At 43.7% G+C, this 17,925-nt stretch overlaps 1 protein-coding gene across 8 annotated transcripts in view; it reads left to right on the top strand.

The window, feature by feature from the left end:
- Nucleotides 1-17,404, top strand: part of LOC128902659 (E3 SUMO-protein ligase PIAS2-like) — a 31,776-nt gene extending 14,372 nt beyond the window's left edge. For 2 of the 8 annotated variants that reach the window (XM_054186022.1, XM_054186021.1), the window contains exons 6-14: nucleotides 2,819-2,953; nucleotides 5,820-5,925; nucleotides 6,538-6,611; nucleotides 7,499-7,659; nucleotides 8,257-8,390; nucleotides 8,833-9,004; nucleotides 11,298-11,437; nucleotides 13,295-13,332; nucleotides 15,418-17,404. In XM_054186022.1, coding sequence (XP_054041997.1) covers nucleotides 2,819-2,953; nucleotides 5,820-5,925; nucleotides 6,538-6,611; nucleotides 7,499-7,659; nucleotides 8,257-8,390; nucleotides 8,833-9,004; nucleotides 11,298-11,437; nucleotides 13,295-13,332; nucleotides 15,418-15,600 — 1,143 coding nt within the window. In that variant the 3' untranslated portion in view covers nucleotides 15,601-17,404. Of the gene's footprint in view, nucleotides 1-2,818; nucleotides 2,954-5,819; nucleotides 5,926-6,537; nucleotides 6,612-7,498; nucleotides 7,660-8,256; nucleotides 8,391-8,832; nucleotides 9,005-11,297; nucleotides 11,438-11,950; nucleotides 12,484-12,788; nucleotides 12,951-13,294; nucleotides 13,333-14,558; nucleotides 14,703-15,417 lie in introns of those variants that run through there. The other 6 variants (XR_008463852.1, XR_008463851.1, XR_008463853.1 and 3 more) reach the window with 6 other exon arrangements.
- Nucleotides 17,405-17,925: the final 521 nt, after the last annotated feature.

Raw genomic sequence — 17,925 nt, 5'->3', positions numbered from 1 at the left:
ACTATTGTCCAACTCTGTAGCGTTGGTGTTAGGTAATTAATCAGTGATGCCTGCCTCTATTGCCAACTTGTACAATTCTTAAGTGTTCTGTCTTTCCCTGGTATAGCAGTTCACGCCTCTGCAGATGTCTGTAAATTATTCTCGGTCATCTCCTTGGCTGCCATCCTTACTAGAAACTTCAGAGAATTGCTGCCAGTGTGCCAGTACTGCTTTGGGTTGTGCCAAATCACATTAACACAGTGTTTTCTTGTATTCCTACAACTGTGTCCTCCTCTTATAGTGTTGGATCTGAATTAAGAGGAGTAAATTCAGAGCCTTTCATGCTGCTGTCATGGCAAATAACAAGGATCTTATCCATAATGCACTACAGCAGGTGGTTCTCCTGTTGACTTCTCTTGTAGGCAAGACAAAACGTGAAAGCCCAAAAAGGTAATTTGCTTTTCTTCTCAGGGGACCTCTGTAGACCACTGCAGGTCCCTTTCAAAGGCCAAAATCAAATATGTCAGGGCAGGTTGGAAACAGCCAGATAGAAGAGCAGTTGCTCTTTCTGTTGATAGGTGTTTTTTTTTTTTCCTGGCTATAGCAGGTCCCAGCTACTTAGACTAATACGGTTCTTGCAAGAAGCGTGGAATACTTAAAGACCAAAATAAATGTTGGCACTTGGTAGCCACTAGAATTGGCAACCTAACTAAACAGGGCTACACCATGCCGGTTGTGATAGGCAAGTGGAGTGCTCTTCACCTGAGTCCTGGAAGGCTAGGAAGGGAAGGTTTTAAAGTGTTCTAGGAGTACAAGATTGAATTTGATCTCAAGGTCATCGGTCTCTGGAGGAAAACATCAAAACCCTGACTGAAATGAAGCATGTGCGCTGCAGAGTCTGTCTCTAAAAAAGAAAAAAAAAAAAAAGTTGGGAAATATGAGAGAACTTGCATCCTTGCTCTCTGTAAAGCAAGGTCAGCTTCGTTTCGGGTTGGAGACCAGCAGGATTATTGTGGCTGGTGCAGTATGTGCGGAAATACTCTCCTAAATATTGCAGGGAAGGTGTGTGTGTTCACATAAGCTCATTGTAAAGTCACCCTGGTAGAGAGGGGCCTACTACAGCGAAGCGGTTGGGAGATACGCTCTGTAAATGGCTGCAGCTGTTATGTCCGATTAAAGAAATGGCAAATCACGCATTCTTTTCAATGTGAAATTGTCATCTGTACATCTGCTGCCTCTGTGTTCTGTGATAAAGCGCACATGGAAGGTTCCTGAGAGCTACCGGGTCGCTTCTCTGGGGTGACAACCATTTTGGAGAGAGTTCTTCAGCAACTGCTCTCTGCTGCTCTGACCTGGCAGGCCAAGTCCGTTTTCTGCCACTGCAAGCAAGAGTCCTGTCTGAAGTTAATAAAGGGTGGTGGTGAGGCACAGCCAGGGCTTGGATGTCAGGTGAAACGTATGGACTAGTAATGGAGCTGCTTTGGAAACCTAGGAAATGATGTGACAACTGCCGAGTCCTCCTTAAATTAAAGGCAGTGATTATCCTATGGCATACTAGGCGAATGAGTGGAAGAGGCTGTTTATTTCTGTTTTATTGTTTTCAGACTTAGTGTCTTTCAGTGGTGCTTTTTCCAAGCACTAGGTTTTGAATGTGTGTGCTTCTCTGGATAAAAAAAAAAAAAACCAAAACAAGACAAACCAGCAAATGTGTGTGGGTTTTCAGCATATCCTTTCTGGGAGAGCTTCTTGCATAGAACACCACTGTCTTGAACTAAATGAAATCTGGCGGTCAGTTCTGCACAAGACGTAGGGCTGCGATCTCTTACCGGCATCCTTCTGGTGCAGGATGAGTTTTTGAGATGAGTGGACTGCGGGTGGACTGTGTGAGCTCAAAACAGAGATTCTCTGAGTTCCTGCTGCCGACTGGCTTCCTTTCATAGCGACAGACGCAGGGTGAGGTGAATAAGCTGCGGTTAGGCCACGTGCTCCTTCACATAGCACAAGTGCTTTCTGCTCACGATGTGCTGGCGAATATGTGCTTGCCTGGAAGCAAAAGCGAACTGAGTGGCTCCCGATTTAATTCTCAAACATCGTATAGGAAATAAAACTACAGAGGAAAGCTGTCCAGGCTATGAAATTCTTCATCAAAACTGAGAGCAAGCAGTATCTCCTTTGTTTTGTTTCTGCAGACAACAGCAAAGCCTATTAGCTCTTAAATACAGCTGATACTTCATGTGCAGCCCTTCTTCAGGGGCCTTGGCAGAGCACAGTTGACAACCTGGCGCTTATGGGGCTGGGTGTAGCTGATGGGAGGCAAAGCAGGCACCAAAGAGGTGTGGAGCTCTTGGATTAAGACTTTATTGTTTCTTAAATAGAATCAATGAAGTGTTTTCTGGGTGTGAAACACTGAATTAACTCTTCATGACTTGCTGGGCTTGTTGCTAAGGCTGTGTCCTTTGCAATGTTCCATTCTCTTTCCCTGGAGTGGGAGGGGGGTGGGGAGGTATGAGGCCGGGGGAAAAAAGGACAAAGCATCAGCATTGCTTTTTACCCTTCCAGTGAACTTACCTGCACTGTGTTTTTCTTCCACCTTTCTAGCACTTCTGTAAAACCACATTAAAAACAAAAAAATGCTTTAAAATTGTGGTAGACATGGTATGAGCCTGTCAAAGACTGATATTTCTCAGAGTAAGTGTTGAATTTAGTTTTCAGTGTAGAGAGCCTCTAGGTTTACCTGCTTCCTGTAGATCTGTTTAAAACGAGTAAGTCTGTTTCAGCAGGTTTTCAGAGTACAGCAGGGAGACCTGGTTAACACTTTCCTTCTCCTTTCTTCCCGTAGGGATATGCTCCACCGCCAAAAAATGGAATTGAACAGAAGCGACCTGGGCGCCCCTTGAATATAACATCTCTAGTTCGGTTGTCGTCAGCAGTGCCAAACCAGATTTCCATTTCCTGGGCTTCTGAAATTGGAAAGGTAAACTGTATGTTCTGTAGGATGCGGAAAATTGTCTAAAACCCCCTCATCTGGCATTCCTTCTCCCCTGTTGCCTGATATTGCTGGCAAGGCACGCACCGGCAAGTGTTCAGTATTAGGCTGAACTCATTATCATTGCCAGGAAACAAAGTTTGCTCTAGAAGTATGGTAGTTTACAGTAACATATATAAGATTTGCATACGGATGGCAAAGACTCCCTTATGGAATTCCCATTAGAAAGCCTGCTGTTAGGGGCTGCCTGAAATGTGTGTCCAATACCAGAATCTTTTTGTGGTGTAAATAGTAGAAAACACTTTGGACGTAACAAAAGTAAAACTTGCTTTTTTTCCTTGTAGCCTGCTGGTGAGAAAAAATGAAACTTTATAGCCATATATTCTAGGGCATGTTTCTCAGGATCTGTTGTAACTGTCCATTGGAGAAGGCTTTTTAAACTGACCAGATGTGCCAAGACCGTGGGCTTGGAGACAGGCATTTGCTTTTGAGCAAACTTTCTAAGCAAGTAATAACTAACTAGTTTTAGAAAAGCTGTTTTTATTTCATAGGAAAAACTGGTTAATAGATGCTTCCATCTCTGTTCTTTTGAGATTCCTCTTATACATGAAAATGACCTCTGTATGAGTTGATTTAAAATTGTACTTGCAAATAAGCCAAAACAGGGGTGGAATTTCCAGCTTGGAAAACTCCTAGATGGCAGGTTGCTGGGAAGGGTTTATTGGAGGGGGTGTCAGACTGCTGGTGTCGGCTGTTTCTCGGCTTGATGGATCTCAAACATGCTTGGTTGGCCCGTGCTTGCGTGGTGTGTGTGTTTGCAATGCAGGATTTCTGAGCAGCGTGGGTTTTCTTACAAACGAAGAGTATTCTGGAAGTTTGGGTGACTTGAGGGAAAAGTGATTCAGCGTGGAGAAAGACTGGAGAGCTGGGGGAAAAAAATGGAAATTGAAGCCTCTTCATAATGCAGTTCTAAACGTGGTGGAAGCTGCAGTGGGGGAAAGGTGTGCTAGACTTCAGGTAGCAGGAGAGAAAGCGGGTGGTGACTGTTGCTTTTTAGTGCCTGCAGTCATTAATCACAGTTGATAAGGAATTGGCCTTTTAAAATGGCTGGGTGGCTGTTTAGAAATCCCCCTATGGATTTACTGAGGAAAGAAAGGGAGAGTGTGAAAAACTTCTGAATTCTTCCGAGTTTTAAATAGCTGTTGCAGCAGCCCTTTCCGCTGTTGGTAAGTCAAGAACTACTTATTCCGCTATCTGTGACTAGTTGTGCAAATCTTTCTGGATTCAATTAGCAAAGTAGCTTACCTCATACTTTTTTTTATTTTTTTCCAAAAGCAAAATCTGTGGACCAGAGACACCACATGTTACAAAGTGAGACTCCACTATAAGCTTTGATATATTAATTAAAATTTTAAAAAGAAATCTGAGAGAAAGCTAACATTCAGAAAACAAATGAAGGGCAGTGCTGAAAGAAAAGGGTTTGGTTTTTTTCTAAAACAGAGGTGGAGGGAAAGATCTAAGCTGTGGCTTCCCAATCGTAAAGCACAAGAATCTTGACGTGACTGCGGGGATGTGGGTGGTCTCCTGCTCATCCCTGCTTGCTTCCTCCCCGGTATTTGCCAAAACGTATTCTTGTGGAAGGAGATGAATTGGAGGAATTCCCCGTTGCCCTGAGAGGTAAAGTGGGTTCTTTTGGTTTTAATGTTGGTGCTCTGCTCCGAGTATCAGAACCCGAGTAGCAGCTATTCATCCTCTAAATGAGAGCCTTGGGGACAGTGTGGCATGTCAGTGGTCTCACATCGTTAAAGGCTTAATGGCAAGTACTTTACTGATAGTGGAGGGCTTCTGAGCACAGGAGGCAGTCATCCCACGGAGCTGGTCAGACTTGAGCCTCTAGAGTTCTTTCTGTAGGCAATAAACAGTGCAACGTATGGTCGTTCTTTAAGAAAAAAAAAAAATAATCAATTTTTCTTAGTGGTTTCCTGTGCATTTAGATAACTTTATCTGCTCGTCTAGGTAAGAGCTGGTTTTCCTATAGGTAGTAAAGGAGGAGCAAAGCTGTAAGTGTTCTTGTTTAAAATTCTTGTGCAGTGCCCACGCAGTATAGGAGCCGTAAGAAGGTGGCTGCCGGGGAGTGGAAATAAGGGATTGCAGGTTGTGTGTGTTATACAGATGAAACCATTATTATTCCGCAGTAGTAGGACTTGCAGAATTTTCTCTTCATTAGTGACCTTGAAGAGGGAGCGAACACTGAACAAAAGGAGCTGGCAAGCGGTGTGAATTAGGGAAGAGTAGTAAATGCTAGGGAATGTGGCCAGTCTCAGAGGAGTGGATGTGGCGCAATGAGGCTTGGCTTGAAAGTGCAGAGCCAGCTAAAGAGAAGGTACGAGGAAATTGGTGCAGCTGTGTGACACTCCAGGTGCTGTGTCTGAGAGTGAGCATTCATCTCTCTATCATGTGATGGTCTTTGTGCTCCACGCTAACAGATTGACACTGAAAAAATGCAAGGATTTAGGAGACAACCGTGAGATGTTCTTAAAGACTGCATGTTTGAGAAGGTGAATCATCTTTCCCAGAAAAGAGCCCAGGTTGTCCCTTGGTTGTGAAGTTATTTTCTTGCTTAAGGCACAACCGGAGGAGGACAGTTGCACTTGATTGGCAGGAGAGTTCTGTCAGAGTATTGGACTCTTTCACAGTAATGAAGTCATCTGTCAATGCTTTTCATAACTATTAAGCAAAAAAAAAAAAAGGCTTGTTTTTACTGTATGGTACAACTTGTGTAAGTAGTAACCTGTTGTCATAGTGGCGGTACTGTATGAAATCAATATTTAATCTTTAATCGCTCTTTTTGTAGAATTACTCCATGTCTGTGTACCTTGTTCGTCAGCTCACTTCAGCTATGCTTTTGCAGAGGTTAAAGATGAAAGGTATCAGAAACCCCGATCATTCCAGAGCACTAAGTAAGTCAAATTAATTTGCCTGTCTGTACTTTCTGAGGGTGGTTAGTGGCTCTTTAAAACTAGAACTGGTAATACTTAGGGGACTTGCAGCATTTTGAAAAGAAAGTCCATGCCCAGAGTATCAAAGGTTGCTTTTGCTGTTGCTGAGGCATCATGCGCCTTTTTCAGTGGGGGTCCCCTGTGCCCATAGGGAACGCACCTAGAGATCCCACCTGAAATGTCCTTATGGGAATGGCACGAGCACCACTTACTGTGGTGGGCTGTGAGGTGCAGGTAGATGCCCTAAATTAGCTTCACTTGCACGTGATGCTGATTGTCGTTGTACCTCACTCACTGATGATTATTTATCTCTTCGCATGTTGGGTTGAGTTTGCCCTACTAACCATTGTGGCTGTTAGTGCGTCCCCTGCACGCCGAACAATCTGGTGATGCACGGTGTTTGCCAGTCGCTTCTAAATAGTGAAACTATCGTTGTTTGATAGTGCTATGAACTAGTTTCCTAGATGCTTAACTTTTTTTAGATAGCTGGAAATAAAGTACGTGTACTGGCAAATCAAGATTAGCATGTTAAATAAATGAATCCGTGTATAACTTCTGAATTTATTTTAATAGTTAAAGAAAAACTAACTGCAGATCCTGATAGTGAGATCGCCACAACCAGTCTGCGGGTCTCTCTCATGTGTCCTGTAAGTATGGCTAGAAATTACCGTATACAGATTTGTATTTTTTGTCGTTAGTGTCGAGTTGGGCTGCTTTGAAAAGGCCCTGCTTTAGGAACTTAACTGGCTTTTGGTTTATACCGTTTCATTAATATAAAATAGTGGGGAGAAGGGTGCGTCTACAAGCACACGATTGTAGCAGCATTCAACCGGTTCCGGTTTAGAACTGTGAATGCCTCCGTTGTAATGCAGTCAGAATCAAATTGCCAGTCATGTATATAGTGAGGCCCTTAGAAGGTGTAAGCTCGTATATTGAGACTAATTGGGCAGGGTGACAGAATAATTAAAAGATACAACGCTAAATGAAACTTCCCATCTCCTCGTCTTGGTGGTGTTGCTTATACTGCCAGCGACTGTAACAAATAAACAAAAATGGATCGTGTAACAGGCTAACGCTGTCGTGGGGTTTTCCTTCCCAGGTAGAAACAGGCCCTGCGTTTGTGACTGGTCTGTTAAGCTTAATGTTAAAATAGGTGTTACTCCATTTTGAGTCTAACGTAACTGGAGCTCACAAAACCCCTTGAAGTACTTGGCTAAAAGAAAATGATAAATGCAGGTGCCTCAGTAGGTCTTTTAATAAAAATAAACCCCTAGAAATAATATTAATGCAGGGCCATCGGAAATATTTCTGACTGTTTTCGACTCAGTGGAGACTTTGAGGATGGCTTTATTCTTACTCTAAGCGCGCTGTACGTGCTTTGCTAGGGTGGATTTGTCTGCAGTGACCTTAGCGCTGGGCTCCTCTGTAGTGAGAAGAGAGAGTTACTGCACTGATTGCTTCTCATTTCATTTGTTAGCCAGCCAGGCCTACTGCTGTCTGCTGTTCTGATTCTCTTTAAATTCATCTCCTGCAGCTGGGAAAAATGAGACTGACAATCCCATGCCGGGCTGTTACTTGCACGCACCTGCAATGTTTTGATGCTGCTCTTTATCTTCAAATGAATGAAAAGAAGCCTACCTGGATCTGCCCTGTCTGTGACAAAAAGGCAGCTTATGAGAGCCTAATCTTAGATGGGTGAGAGACTGGGTTTGCAGATTATGCAACTACTTAAATTTTTTTCGTGATGTATTTGATAGCTACTTTTGTGACTTGAGGTTTAGCCATTTCACACTAGTGTCTTTGTAAAAACATTTTAAACTGGGAGGAACCGTTGGGCTCTGTTCGTTTCTATTTCTATGTAATGAAGGACATAGGTTTCTCTCAGTAGATTTCCTCTGGAGAAATCCAAATGTAACATCTAAGGATAGATCTCCCTTTTACATGACTTTCTCTCTGAAGCTATTAACTTTCTTAGAAGTTAACTTTTAACTCATAAACAAGTGTCAAACTTGATTCAAAGGGGGATGATTTCTGTTTCTGTGTGGAAATCTATGAATTGCAGTAATGTTGGAGTGGAATATGGGTAGGTTGGGATATTCTTTTAGGTTTTGATGTCTGAAGGCTGTGAGTACAGGCTTCTAGGTGAACTTTTAGATGAACTAGGGGGAGTGCACGCGATGGGTCAAAGGTGATCATAATTAGCTTTTCAGCTGTGTCTCCTTCTCATTTAGAATAAAAAAAATTCACTGGGAATCAAAAAACGAAGCCACTCCGCTTTAATTTTGTTTTCAGGCTCTTTATGGAAATCCTTAATGAATGTTCGGATGTGGATGAAATCAAATTCCAAGAAGATGGCTCCTGGTGCCCCATGAGGCCAAAGAAAGAAGCTGTGAAAGTCTCAAGTCCGCAGTGCACCAAAATAGAAAGTACGTACATCTGGGTATTGGTTGCAAACAGACAAAAAGTCTCGGAGACTTAGTTGTAGCTTGGATAATGTGCATGGATGTTGATGTTTGTTTTGTGGAGGGCTTCATACTTCTAACCTTCTTGTCATTTAAACTAAAAAGAAAGGTCACAAAAAGGGTGCATTTTGGGGCTTTATCTTTGCTCTCCATAATAACAGTTAAGAAAACGAAAGGGTGCTCTTGTTTTAGGTCCTTAAACTGAAAAGTGAAGATTAAAGCTTGCGCTTTACTATTCTCAACGTGATAGAAAATACTAATAAAACAGTTCCTGGGCCGTAATGTTCTCGGTAGTGGCCAGGAAGATGAGTTAAACCAGGGTTTGAGTTCCTGGTTCTGTTGCAAGGAGAAACCGCTGATGTCAACAGCCTTTAAAAACCAGTGATATTTTATTTTTCTTGTTTAGGTTCCAGTGTTGTTAGCAAACCATGTTCTGTGACGGTGGCCAATGAGGTAAACAAGAAGAAAGTTGACGTTATTGACTTGACAATAGAAAGCTCTTCTGATGAAGAGGAAGATCCTCCTGCCAAAAGGAAGTGCATATTTATGTCTGAAACACAAGGAAGCCCAACCAAAGGGTTTGTCAATTTTAAAGTTAGTTGTTATTCTGTAATGTCTCAGATAAACTGACGTGTAGACAAACGGACTTGTAATCTCTCCTCGGGATCCAGCTCCACACTTCCAGAGGAGGATTTCTAGGCCTTTCCTTGCAGAAGGTTGTATTGATACGGTACCTCTGTACAGGTGAAACACTATTAAATAGTTTTACATCTCACAAAAGACTTGCGCTGATTGTTGCTGTGTTTGCAGGGATCTTTCTCCATAGAAAAGGAATCCGATTAAGCTAATGGACAGGATTCTCCTGAGAAGGCAGATTATGCCAAGTGGAGGAGCTTTATGCATTCTTGCTAAGTTAGTGTCATCTTAAAGGCTTTTCTCTCGCTGTCTGTTATACCCTTTATCTAATCTGCTCTGGTACCCAGGAAATTAGGTTGCGTTCCGTGTTTCATCCATCCTGTCAATCCCGGAAGGGAGGCGCTTTGCTGTGTTTTGAACCAAGATGAGCTTTTTCCTCTATCTCTCTGTTAAACTCTGGAATGTCTTGGACACTGTTGTTGGCCGTGGTTGTCAGTCAGTCCCGCACTTCGGTTAGCACAACCAACGGCTTCCCAAGTCCTCTGCCAACCACTCCATCTTTGTAGTCACACCTGACTTCAGCCACAGCCTTAACCAGCTTCTTTACTGTTGTGCCTCCTTCTGTCTGTCCCAATCTGCGCAACTCAGCTGCAGGCTGCAGTTAGTTTGTGGCTTCCATAAAGTTCTTGCTCTTGGCCCGGAGGGTGCAGGAGAACTGCAGGGAGAGAGGGGCACTGGTCAGGCTCACCAGCGGTCACCGCTCCGCGAGGCAATTACAAGTGTCAGCTTTTACTAATGGCTTAGTAGTTGGTGTTGCCACATGCATGTGGTGTGTGCATCTGTGTCTCTCAGCATAGTGGCTTATATCTTGTACTAAAATAATAGTAATAAACCCAAACCCCGTCTGTTTTTGCCAGCTCTGGAAGTGCTGAGCAGGTGTACTGTGTCTCTAGTCCAGAGGAATGTGTGGTCTTTGGTGAGCAAATAAGTTGGTCATCTTCAACAACTTTCGGCAGCAATATTGAAATGCTGTTGGTTTTTGTGAGGATTATGGAGGATTCCTTCTGCAAGAGACTGTTTCTTACTTTTTTTAATACGAAAAAAAAATCTGCAAATATATCTCTTAATGAAGTTTCAGAAGGCAACAAGACTTCCTTCCGTGCTCCTGTGTCTGTCTGAGATGGCCACCTGCAACCATAACTGTAGGAGGACTGAGTTTTCTTGTCTATCTGTGACCAATGCATTTTCTTTACTGTTTGGGTATGGAAATAGCACGTTTTTATTCTTCAAATCCAAGTCAAAGCCAGGCTTTTGGGGAATAGCTTATTTCCCCTAACCGGTGTTGCCTGAATGCTAGTTTTGGCAAAAGCGTGGGGCATCTTCCTATAGGCAGAAGCATCATAGGCTGAAGCGTAAGAGGTGCTTGAGAAGGGGGGGTCTGAAATCCAACCTTCTGAAATCGGAAGTAGCATAAATGCACCAGTGCAGCAGCCTGGGGAGGAGAACACGAGTGGATGACGCTCACGGCTGGTGGGCTGGAGGGAGCGATGCGGAGCAGCTGGGAGCGGGACTCTGGGTGTTTCCACCTGACTTGGAGTTGATGAAATATTTTATGCATGTGGCTGGTGCCTAAACGCCTTGCGGTGTCATCTTTAACAGTGCCGCGAAGTAGCTGGGCAGAAGATGGGGATGCAGAAGGGTTTTAACTGGTTGCACGTTCCCAGAGAGCTGACCTTAGCTTGAGCTCAGGCTGCGAGTAAAGATGGGTTTGATGTTTAACTCCCATGGGTGTAATCCGTGCTGCGGGGGCTGAATAATGGTCAGTCGTGCCCTTGGTGCGACAGGTTAGCACCCAGGAACAGTTAACGTGGAGAAGTGGGAACGAGCAAGCGCTTTCCTCCTGGCTCTGGCTACCTGCACGTCCCTCCCGGGGTGCTCCACAGATAGAGATTTCCATTCCTGTCTCTGAATGGTAGGCTCCAGCGCTGTACTTTGTTTTAATTGCCAACTTGCTCTTATGTCACAGCTGCTGTTGAGAGCCAAGATACGGTCATGTTATTATGAAGACTGTTATGAAAAAAGGAAATTAAGAGTGGAATACTGTGTAGTGAGTAGCCACGCTATAGTTGCGTTGTAACATAGTGACCTTGTGAATGAGAGCGCGCAGCGGCGCGTAATTTCTCTTCTGGAACTAACGGCCAGGTTGTTTGTAACTTCCCATGCTGTTCAAAACAGGGTTCTCATGTATCAGCCATCTACTGTCAGAGTGCCCAGCGTGACGACGGTCGATGCTGCTGCTATTCCTCCTTCATTAACAGACTACCCAGTACCATTCCATCATCCACCAATATCCAGTATTTCATCAGACTTGCCAGGTAGGTGGTGGCTATTTTTATTGCGTATTCTGACAGCCTTATCGTTTTGCGGGGTGGGTAAAAAATGGGAGAATTGATCAACTGTGTGTGTGTTGGTGGTTTGGTTTTTTTTTTTTCTTTAATGGCACAAGACTATATGCAGTATTGCACTGATGTGATGTCTAGACAAGTCCAGCACAGGCTGTCTTTCTGGTTTCGCATCGCGCTTTGCAACAGCGAGGCGAAAAGCATCGCTTCTGGGGTACAAATTGGCACTTTGGAACGGCAGCCAGAAACGCTTCTCGCTGTACTCAGTTAGAATTTGTGTAAACGTCCGGATGTTACGTGTCGTAGATGCGAGGGAGAGTAGCTGTTTATTTAAGTTATAGTAGTGCGATGGCGCTGACTCATCCCAACCCTAGACGCTAGAGATATTCTGGTAGCTGATTCTAGCTGATTCTGTCTAGACTGTATGAAAAAGGTTAAGGTGAGCTACAATATGTAAGCTGACCTCTATCGACTTTCTTTACCTAGACATACCCTAAATGCCTATGATGTATTCTTCAACCCTGCTGCTAAATATCAGACAAAAGGTGGGGATACTGATTGTTTTCTATCCTGGCTCCTTGAAAAGAAAACTGTCTATAGGGACTCTGGGGGTTCTCTTTGCCGGCTGTAACGAACCCAGAGCCCAGGAAATGGTGACTTGTGGTGACAGGTGTCACATTGGCCTCCTGTACTTCCCTCTCCCCCTCCTCCATTGCCTGTCTTCATTTCTCCCCTGCAACATCTCTGGGTTTTTTCCTCTTCTTTCAGCACCAGTTTGGCAATGGGATGGATATCATTCCCCTTGTTTCTCTGTCCATTTTGGTTCCCTTACTGCTCCCTCCCTCCACTTCTCCCTTGTCAAGAAATCTGTCGTCTTCCCAAATTGGATAGGCGAGTAAGCTGAGAGAATGGACGTCTAGAACTGTTTTGTCCATCTCAAGTGAAGTTCTAGAATGCGTAAGAAAAAAAGAAGCGGTCAATTCTGTAAAACGAGCTGAGCTTAAAGCTCCTTCAAAATCTTTCCCTAATGGAGAAGAGACGGAGAAATGCCGCTGGCCAGAACAGATTTGGAGGTGAGGGAAGAGGGAGGGAGTAAGCTTACCATTTGTTTCTGTTGACATAGCAAACACAAGGCCAATATTTAGAAACAAACCAAAAAAAAAAAAAGGCTGTAATTTCTTATTGGTTTCATAATTTTAAACATCTTGCCCTAAATGCTTACACGCTAATGGTGTATAAGACGGACGCTAGTTGTCACTGCTCTTAGAGGATATACGTTGAACTACTTGTAGTTTCCTCTTCTTCGTTCCTTTTATTTGTCTAGACACAAAACGGGGATGATATTAGAAATGTTTCCTTATTGGCTGCCCGTGGGTGGAGGAAGAGACCTGCTGCTTGTTTTTGGACTTGTGCATGTTGTGACTTTACTTCATTCCAGCATCTTTAATGTGATGACACTCTTCATGTCCCAGTTTGGCCAAGTCAGGTACAATATGCAGTGAAACTTGCATTATGAACCAACAGCTCCAAATGGCAACCTCCATCTAAGCAACCACATTGAACCACCCTGCAATATCCAGTGAATAATACATCACTTTGTCATTCTCATTCTTAAAAAGAGCCACTTGTACTAGATTACTCGTTTTGCTGCTGCCTGAAGTAGTCGTTGAGAGTGGTGTCACAGTGGTATATTCCATTTAGAAACTGTGTAACAATTGCAAAATCTGTTCTACGACCACAAAAAAAAAAATTTCCTTAAATTTGTTGTGTAGGAATAAAAGAAAGACTCATCAATTTATTATCCTTCTCTTTTTTTTTTTTGCTTTCTAGGTCTGGATTTTCTTTCCCTAATCCCAGTTGATTCACAGGTATGTTTCGGAACTGTTATGGGGTTAATTGCCAAGTCTGTTTTTTTGTGACATACTGCTTGAGTAACTATCAGGGTGCTGTCATCATCCGTGCCGTGTTTGCAGTCCACTTGCTTAGACCTAACCACAGACCAGGAACATCAGTTTTCCCAGCAGGAGGTGGTAATGAAGATGCGTTAAGGGAGGACTCAGTTTAGCCTTACTGTGATAAATCCAGGCATGGAAACTCACTCTTTATTGATAGTTTGCCGTTCTAAAGCAGGTATTGCACAGCGCTAACTTGAACGCTCCCATCCCATGAGGACAGGCTGAGAGAGTTGGGGGGGTTCAGCCTGGAGAAGAGAAGGCTCCGGGGAGACCTTCCAGCCCCTTCCAGTCCCTCAAGGGGCTTCAGGAAAGCTGGGGAGGGACTCTGGATCAGGGAGGGGAGCCATGGGACGAGGGGGAACAGTTTTAAACTGGAAGAGGGGAGATTTAGATGAGATATTGGGAAGAAATTCTTCGCTGGGAGGGTGGTGAGCCCCTGGCCCAGGTTGCCCAGAGAAGCTGTGGCTGCCCCATCCCTGGAGGGGTTCAAGGCCAGGTTGGCCGGGGCTTGGAGCAACCTGGTCTGGTGGGAGGTGTCCCTGCCCAGGGCAGGGGGTTGGAACTAGATGATCTTTAAGGTCCCTTCCAACCCAAACCATTCTGTGATCACATATTTCACGCTCTTAGTTCATACCGTGTATCTGTAGCCCAGATTAAGCTCTGTAAATAGACTTTGCTAATTGCTATTTCTGTTGGTTTTGATATTAGGAGATTAAGTTTTAAAGAAAATATCTCCATTAATTTGTGGGGCACGTGACTGATCACTCTTCTAATCAAGTGTTCCATGTAATATCTAAACCTCCTTGGTTTTGGATTATATAGAAATTTTGTAGGTCAAAAGTAACTAGGCGGTGCTTTTCCTTCCCTGAAAACTTAAACTTTACACAGTTAGGGAGGCTGATTCTTACTGTAACTAGACTTTTACGCAGACAGACTAAAGCCTTGAAATGTGGGGTTATATTGACTCCCTAAGACAAAAGGATCTGAAGCAGACCCTCTGTTTCATCTCTTTGTCACTCAAGATAGTAGTGACAGGACTCTAGACTTGATTTTTCCGCTGCCTTAAAAACAAAGGATGAACTTCCTCCTTTTCTTTCCACTTACTGCATCTTGCAATACTCTGTGCCTGACCTTTTGAGATCTGAACTGCCAAAGTGGGAATAACAGAAGTTTGTTCATGTGGGAGACTGGAAGCAGGTGTGCTGCTATGAAGTGTCCACTTTGGACAGTTCAAACAGTTCAGGCTCAGTTCCAAACATAAACCCGAGATCGGAATCCGCAGGGTAAGAGAAATTAAGATGTGTTGAACAAAACGTGTGTGCGCGCGTGTGGGAGGGTGTCTTACTTTATCCTCTTTGACACCTGGCAACCTCGGTCTGTTTCTAAATGCTTAGAACGTTTAGCTCTGCTTTGAGAAGGCTTGTCTTCCACTTCAGGCAATTTAAATCAACTGAGTTAATTTTTCTTAATCAGACTCGATCAGGGCTCATTTATCACCGCTAAAATGTTTAGAGCCCTGCATGTATCATTGCAGGAATACACTATGAAAATGTTAATTAGTACAGCTGCTGCCATTTGAGGGGATGAAATTATTCTAACCTCCCCTGAAGTAGCAAAAAGCATTCTGCTACCTTTCGTGAGGAAAGGAGCCTGAAATACGCAGTTGTGCCCAACATCACGGGCCGTGAACGTTCTCCAAAGGCAAAGGGGTTTTTTTTTGTGACGATCCTGTGGTCATGGCAGTGTTCCTTAACGCGCTGGTAAATGCTCAAGCTAATAAGAAAACAAAAACGAAGGGGGAGGATGAGGGAGAAGGGCTCCTGGCTCCCATCTGTGCTTGCTTACTTGCCGGTTTGCAGAACTCCGGTTCTCGCTCTGCATGCGTTGAGGTTCTGCTAGTACGGCGTTTTGTGCTCGTTGTAGGGAAGATGTATCTTCAGAGCATACATTTCCCTTGTGCAGTTAGTCTCTTCATTCTTCGTTGTTTGTTTCAAGCAGTACTGTCCTCCTATGTTTTTGGATAGTCTCACCTCAACCTTAACAAGCAGCACGCCTGGCAGCATCATCACGTCCACCAGTCACCAGGAGAGCAGCACGCACGTTAGCTCCTCCAGCAGGAGCGAGACGGGGGTGATAACCAGCAGCGGAGGCAGCGCTCCCGACATCATCTCACTGGACTGAAAGCAGGGGCAGCAGGGGGACTCCAAGGAGAAATCGCACAGAGCTGCGGGTCCTCTCTCTGGAACTTCAGCATCTCGGAAGTTACTCTGATATTTATTGAAAGGATTTGCCTTCTGGAAAATGGAGTAAATTCATCTACACTAGGAACAGAAGTGATAGGGTTTTCTTTTTTATTATTATTACTTTTTTTTTTTCTTGCTCATTAAATAGCTGGTATAGAAAAGGCCCCTTCAGAACATGCTTTTACGCTTTCGGCATGTTCTGGGGAAACTGACTTTTTGTTGCTGGGTGGATTCTACAAATGGCTTTTAATTTTGTTGTAAACCACAGCAATAATGTAAAAACAAAGAAAAACTTTTTTTAAATAAAAAGGCACTTAACCACTCTAGAACAACACCACCGACAACAACCTGGACAAAGGTGCAGAAGTGTATGCATTGGTGAATTTTTAATATTTTCACGGGGGCCTGTAATAAAACTTCGTTTAAGACAATGAAGCTTTGTGAAATAGCCATGACTTGTGTTATATGTCTCTTGTTCCCCCCCTTCCCCCTTACTTGGGGGATGCAGGGGAAGCCTCTGTAAATGGGATTGTTTGGTTTTTTTTGTTTATTTTGTGTTTTTTTTTTCTCCTGATTTCATGTTTTTCATAAACGCGACGAAATCCTAAGCTGTGACTTCTTCCTCTTCATGTTCTTTGGGCTGGGGACAATCTATCTATGCAAACCCTGCGTTACGCCATCTTGGTGCTGTCATGTCAGAATTAAGACACTTCCCCTCCACCACCAAAAACTCCAAACTATGTACAGTTGAATTTTTTTGGTGTGATAGCTTTAAGAAGGGATGGGCGGGGGGGGGTGGGAAAAAAGCCTTTAAACTCAAATTTTGATTATAAAGTCCTTGGTGGCCCTCCCTGACCGGATGATCAAACTTCTCTGGCAGCTGTAAGGAGACAAAATAGGAATTGCTTTCTCCAGTGTAGGATTATTTTGTAGGATCTCTTGCTGCTGGTACTGCCGGCCTCCGCTTGGGAATACTGCACTCTGGCTTGCCCTGGGGCAGGCTTGGCTTTTTGGAAGATAAAAGCTGCACTGCGTTTCCCCCCTAACTGGAATCATATGTTTAGGGCTTAGCGCTGCTTTGTCCCCTGTTACGGGGTTCCTAGTCATGGCTTTTCGAATTCAATGGGAACAATTCCCTCCTGTTTTACTCCTCCCGATGAATCTGCTGCTTTGCGCCTATGCGGTGTTCTCCCCACACCCCTCAGCAGTACTGTATGGGGAAGAGGTTACAGACGAGGAAAATCGAGTCATTTCCGCACAGCCGGAATAATGTTATTGTCTAAATATGTTGACAGCAGCTTTTCCAAGTGTTGTGTTTCTGTTGAGTTAACTGTATTTGAGATGATTCCTTCCTTAATTACCAGCTTTCACTTTTTTCCTAATTTTGTGTTCCTTTTTTTCTTTTTTTTTTTTTTGTTATTTCTTTAGTCAGGTGTCTGGTGCTTTTTGCCTTCCATTACTGTGACAGTATTTGAACAAAGTACACGGATAAGAAATATCGAAGCAGGATGTATCTGTAACTCTCCTCTGCCCTGTACTCCCACCTTTAATGCTGCGTTACTATCCCTCATTGCCTTTTTTTTTTTTCTTTTTTTTGTACGACCTTTCACAGCAGTCTTCAGTTCACGTGCTGGTCTTAATATTGCATCCAGTCGTTCGTTTCCGTATCTGTTGAATTTTTTTGTACCTGTTGAGGATGAGTTTTTTAGCATGATTTATTTCCAATAAAGCCATGCTACTCATGAAGGTTTTTTTTTTTTTTTTCCTAGTGGCCTGCAGCCCATCTGTGGTTTCTGCAGCACAATCGCGCAGTGACCTGAACTATACATAGAGCGTGGAGAGCGAGGTTCCAGAGTCATGCTGAATAAAGCGTTTAAAACTGGTCTCTGTTGCTGAAAATGCTGTTTGTACTCTTAATGCCAAACTGAAGCGTGACTCGGGCAAGTGCTGAACTGGCTGAAGGGACGTAAATGGCTCATATGTATGTCACAAAGGTCCCATTTTTAGGACATGTGCTCTAAACCATTCATGATAGCATAAAATACAGCTGGAATTCTGTTAATTATTGTGCCCTGACAGTAGTTAGTTATCAGGGCTGATGGACGGTTGTGTTCTCCAGCTGTTTTGGGCAGGAGTTTTGCAGCTGCATTTCACTTCAAACCTTCTCGACCCGTGACAGCAATGTCAAATGCAAAATTTAAGTCATTCGAGCACCCCCTGTTTGGGAGAGAGTGAGACTGTCACAGGCTGTGGTTCAGGTGAA

Source organism: Rissa tridactyla, chromosome Z, assembly GCF_028500815.1.
Source record: "Rissa tridactyla isolate bRisTri1 chromosome Z, bRisTri1.patW.cur.20221130, whole genome shotgun sequence".
NCBI classification, from domain to species: Eukaryota; Metazoa; Chordata; class Aves; order Charadriiformes; family Laridae; genus Rissa; species Rissa tridactyla.
Note: the sequence above shows the minus strand (reverse complement) of the source record. Positions and strands in the feature narration are given on the sequence as shown.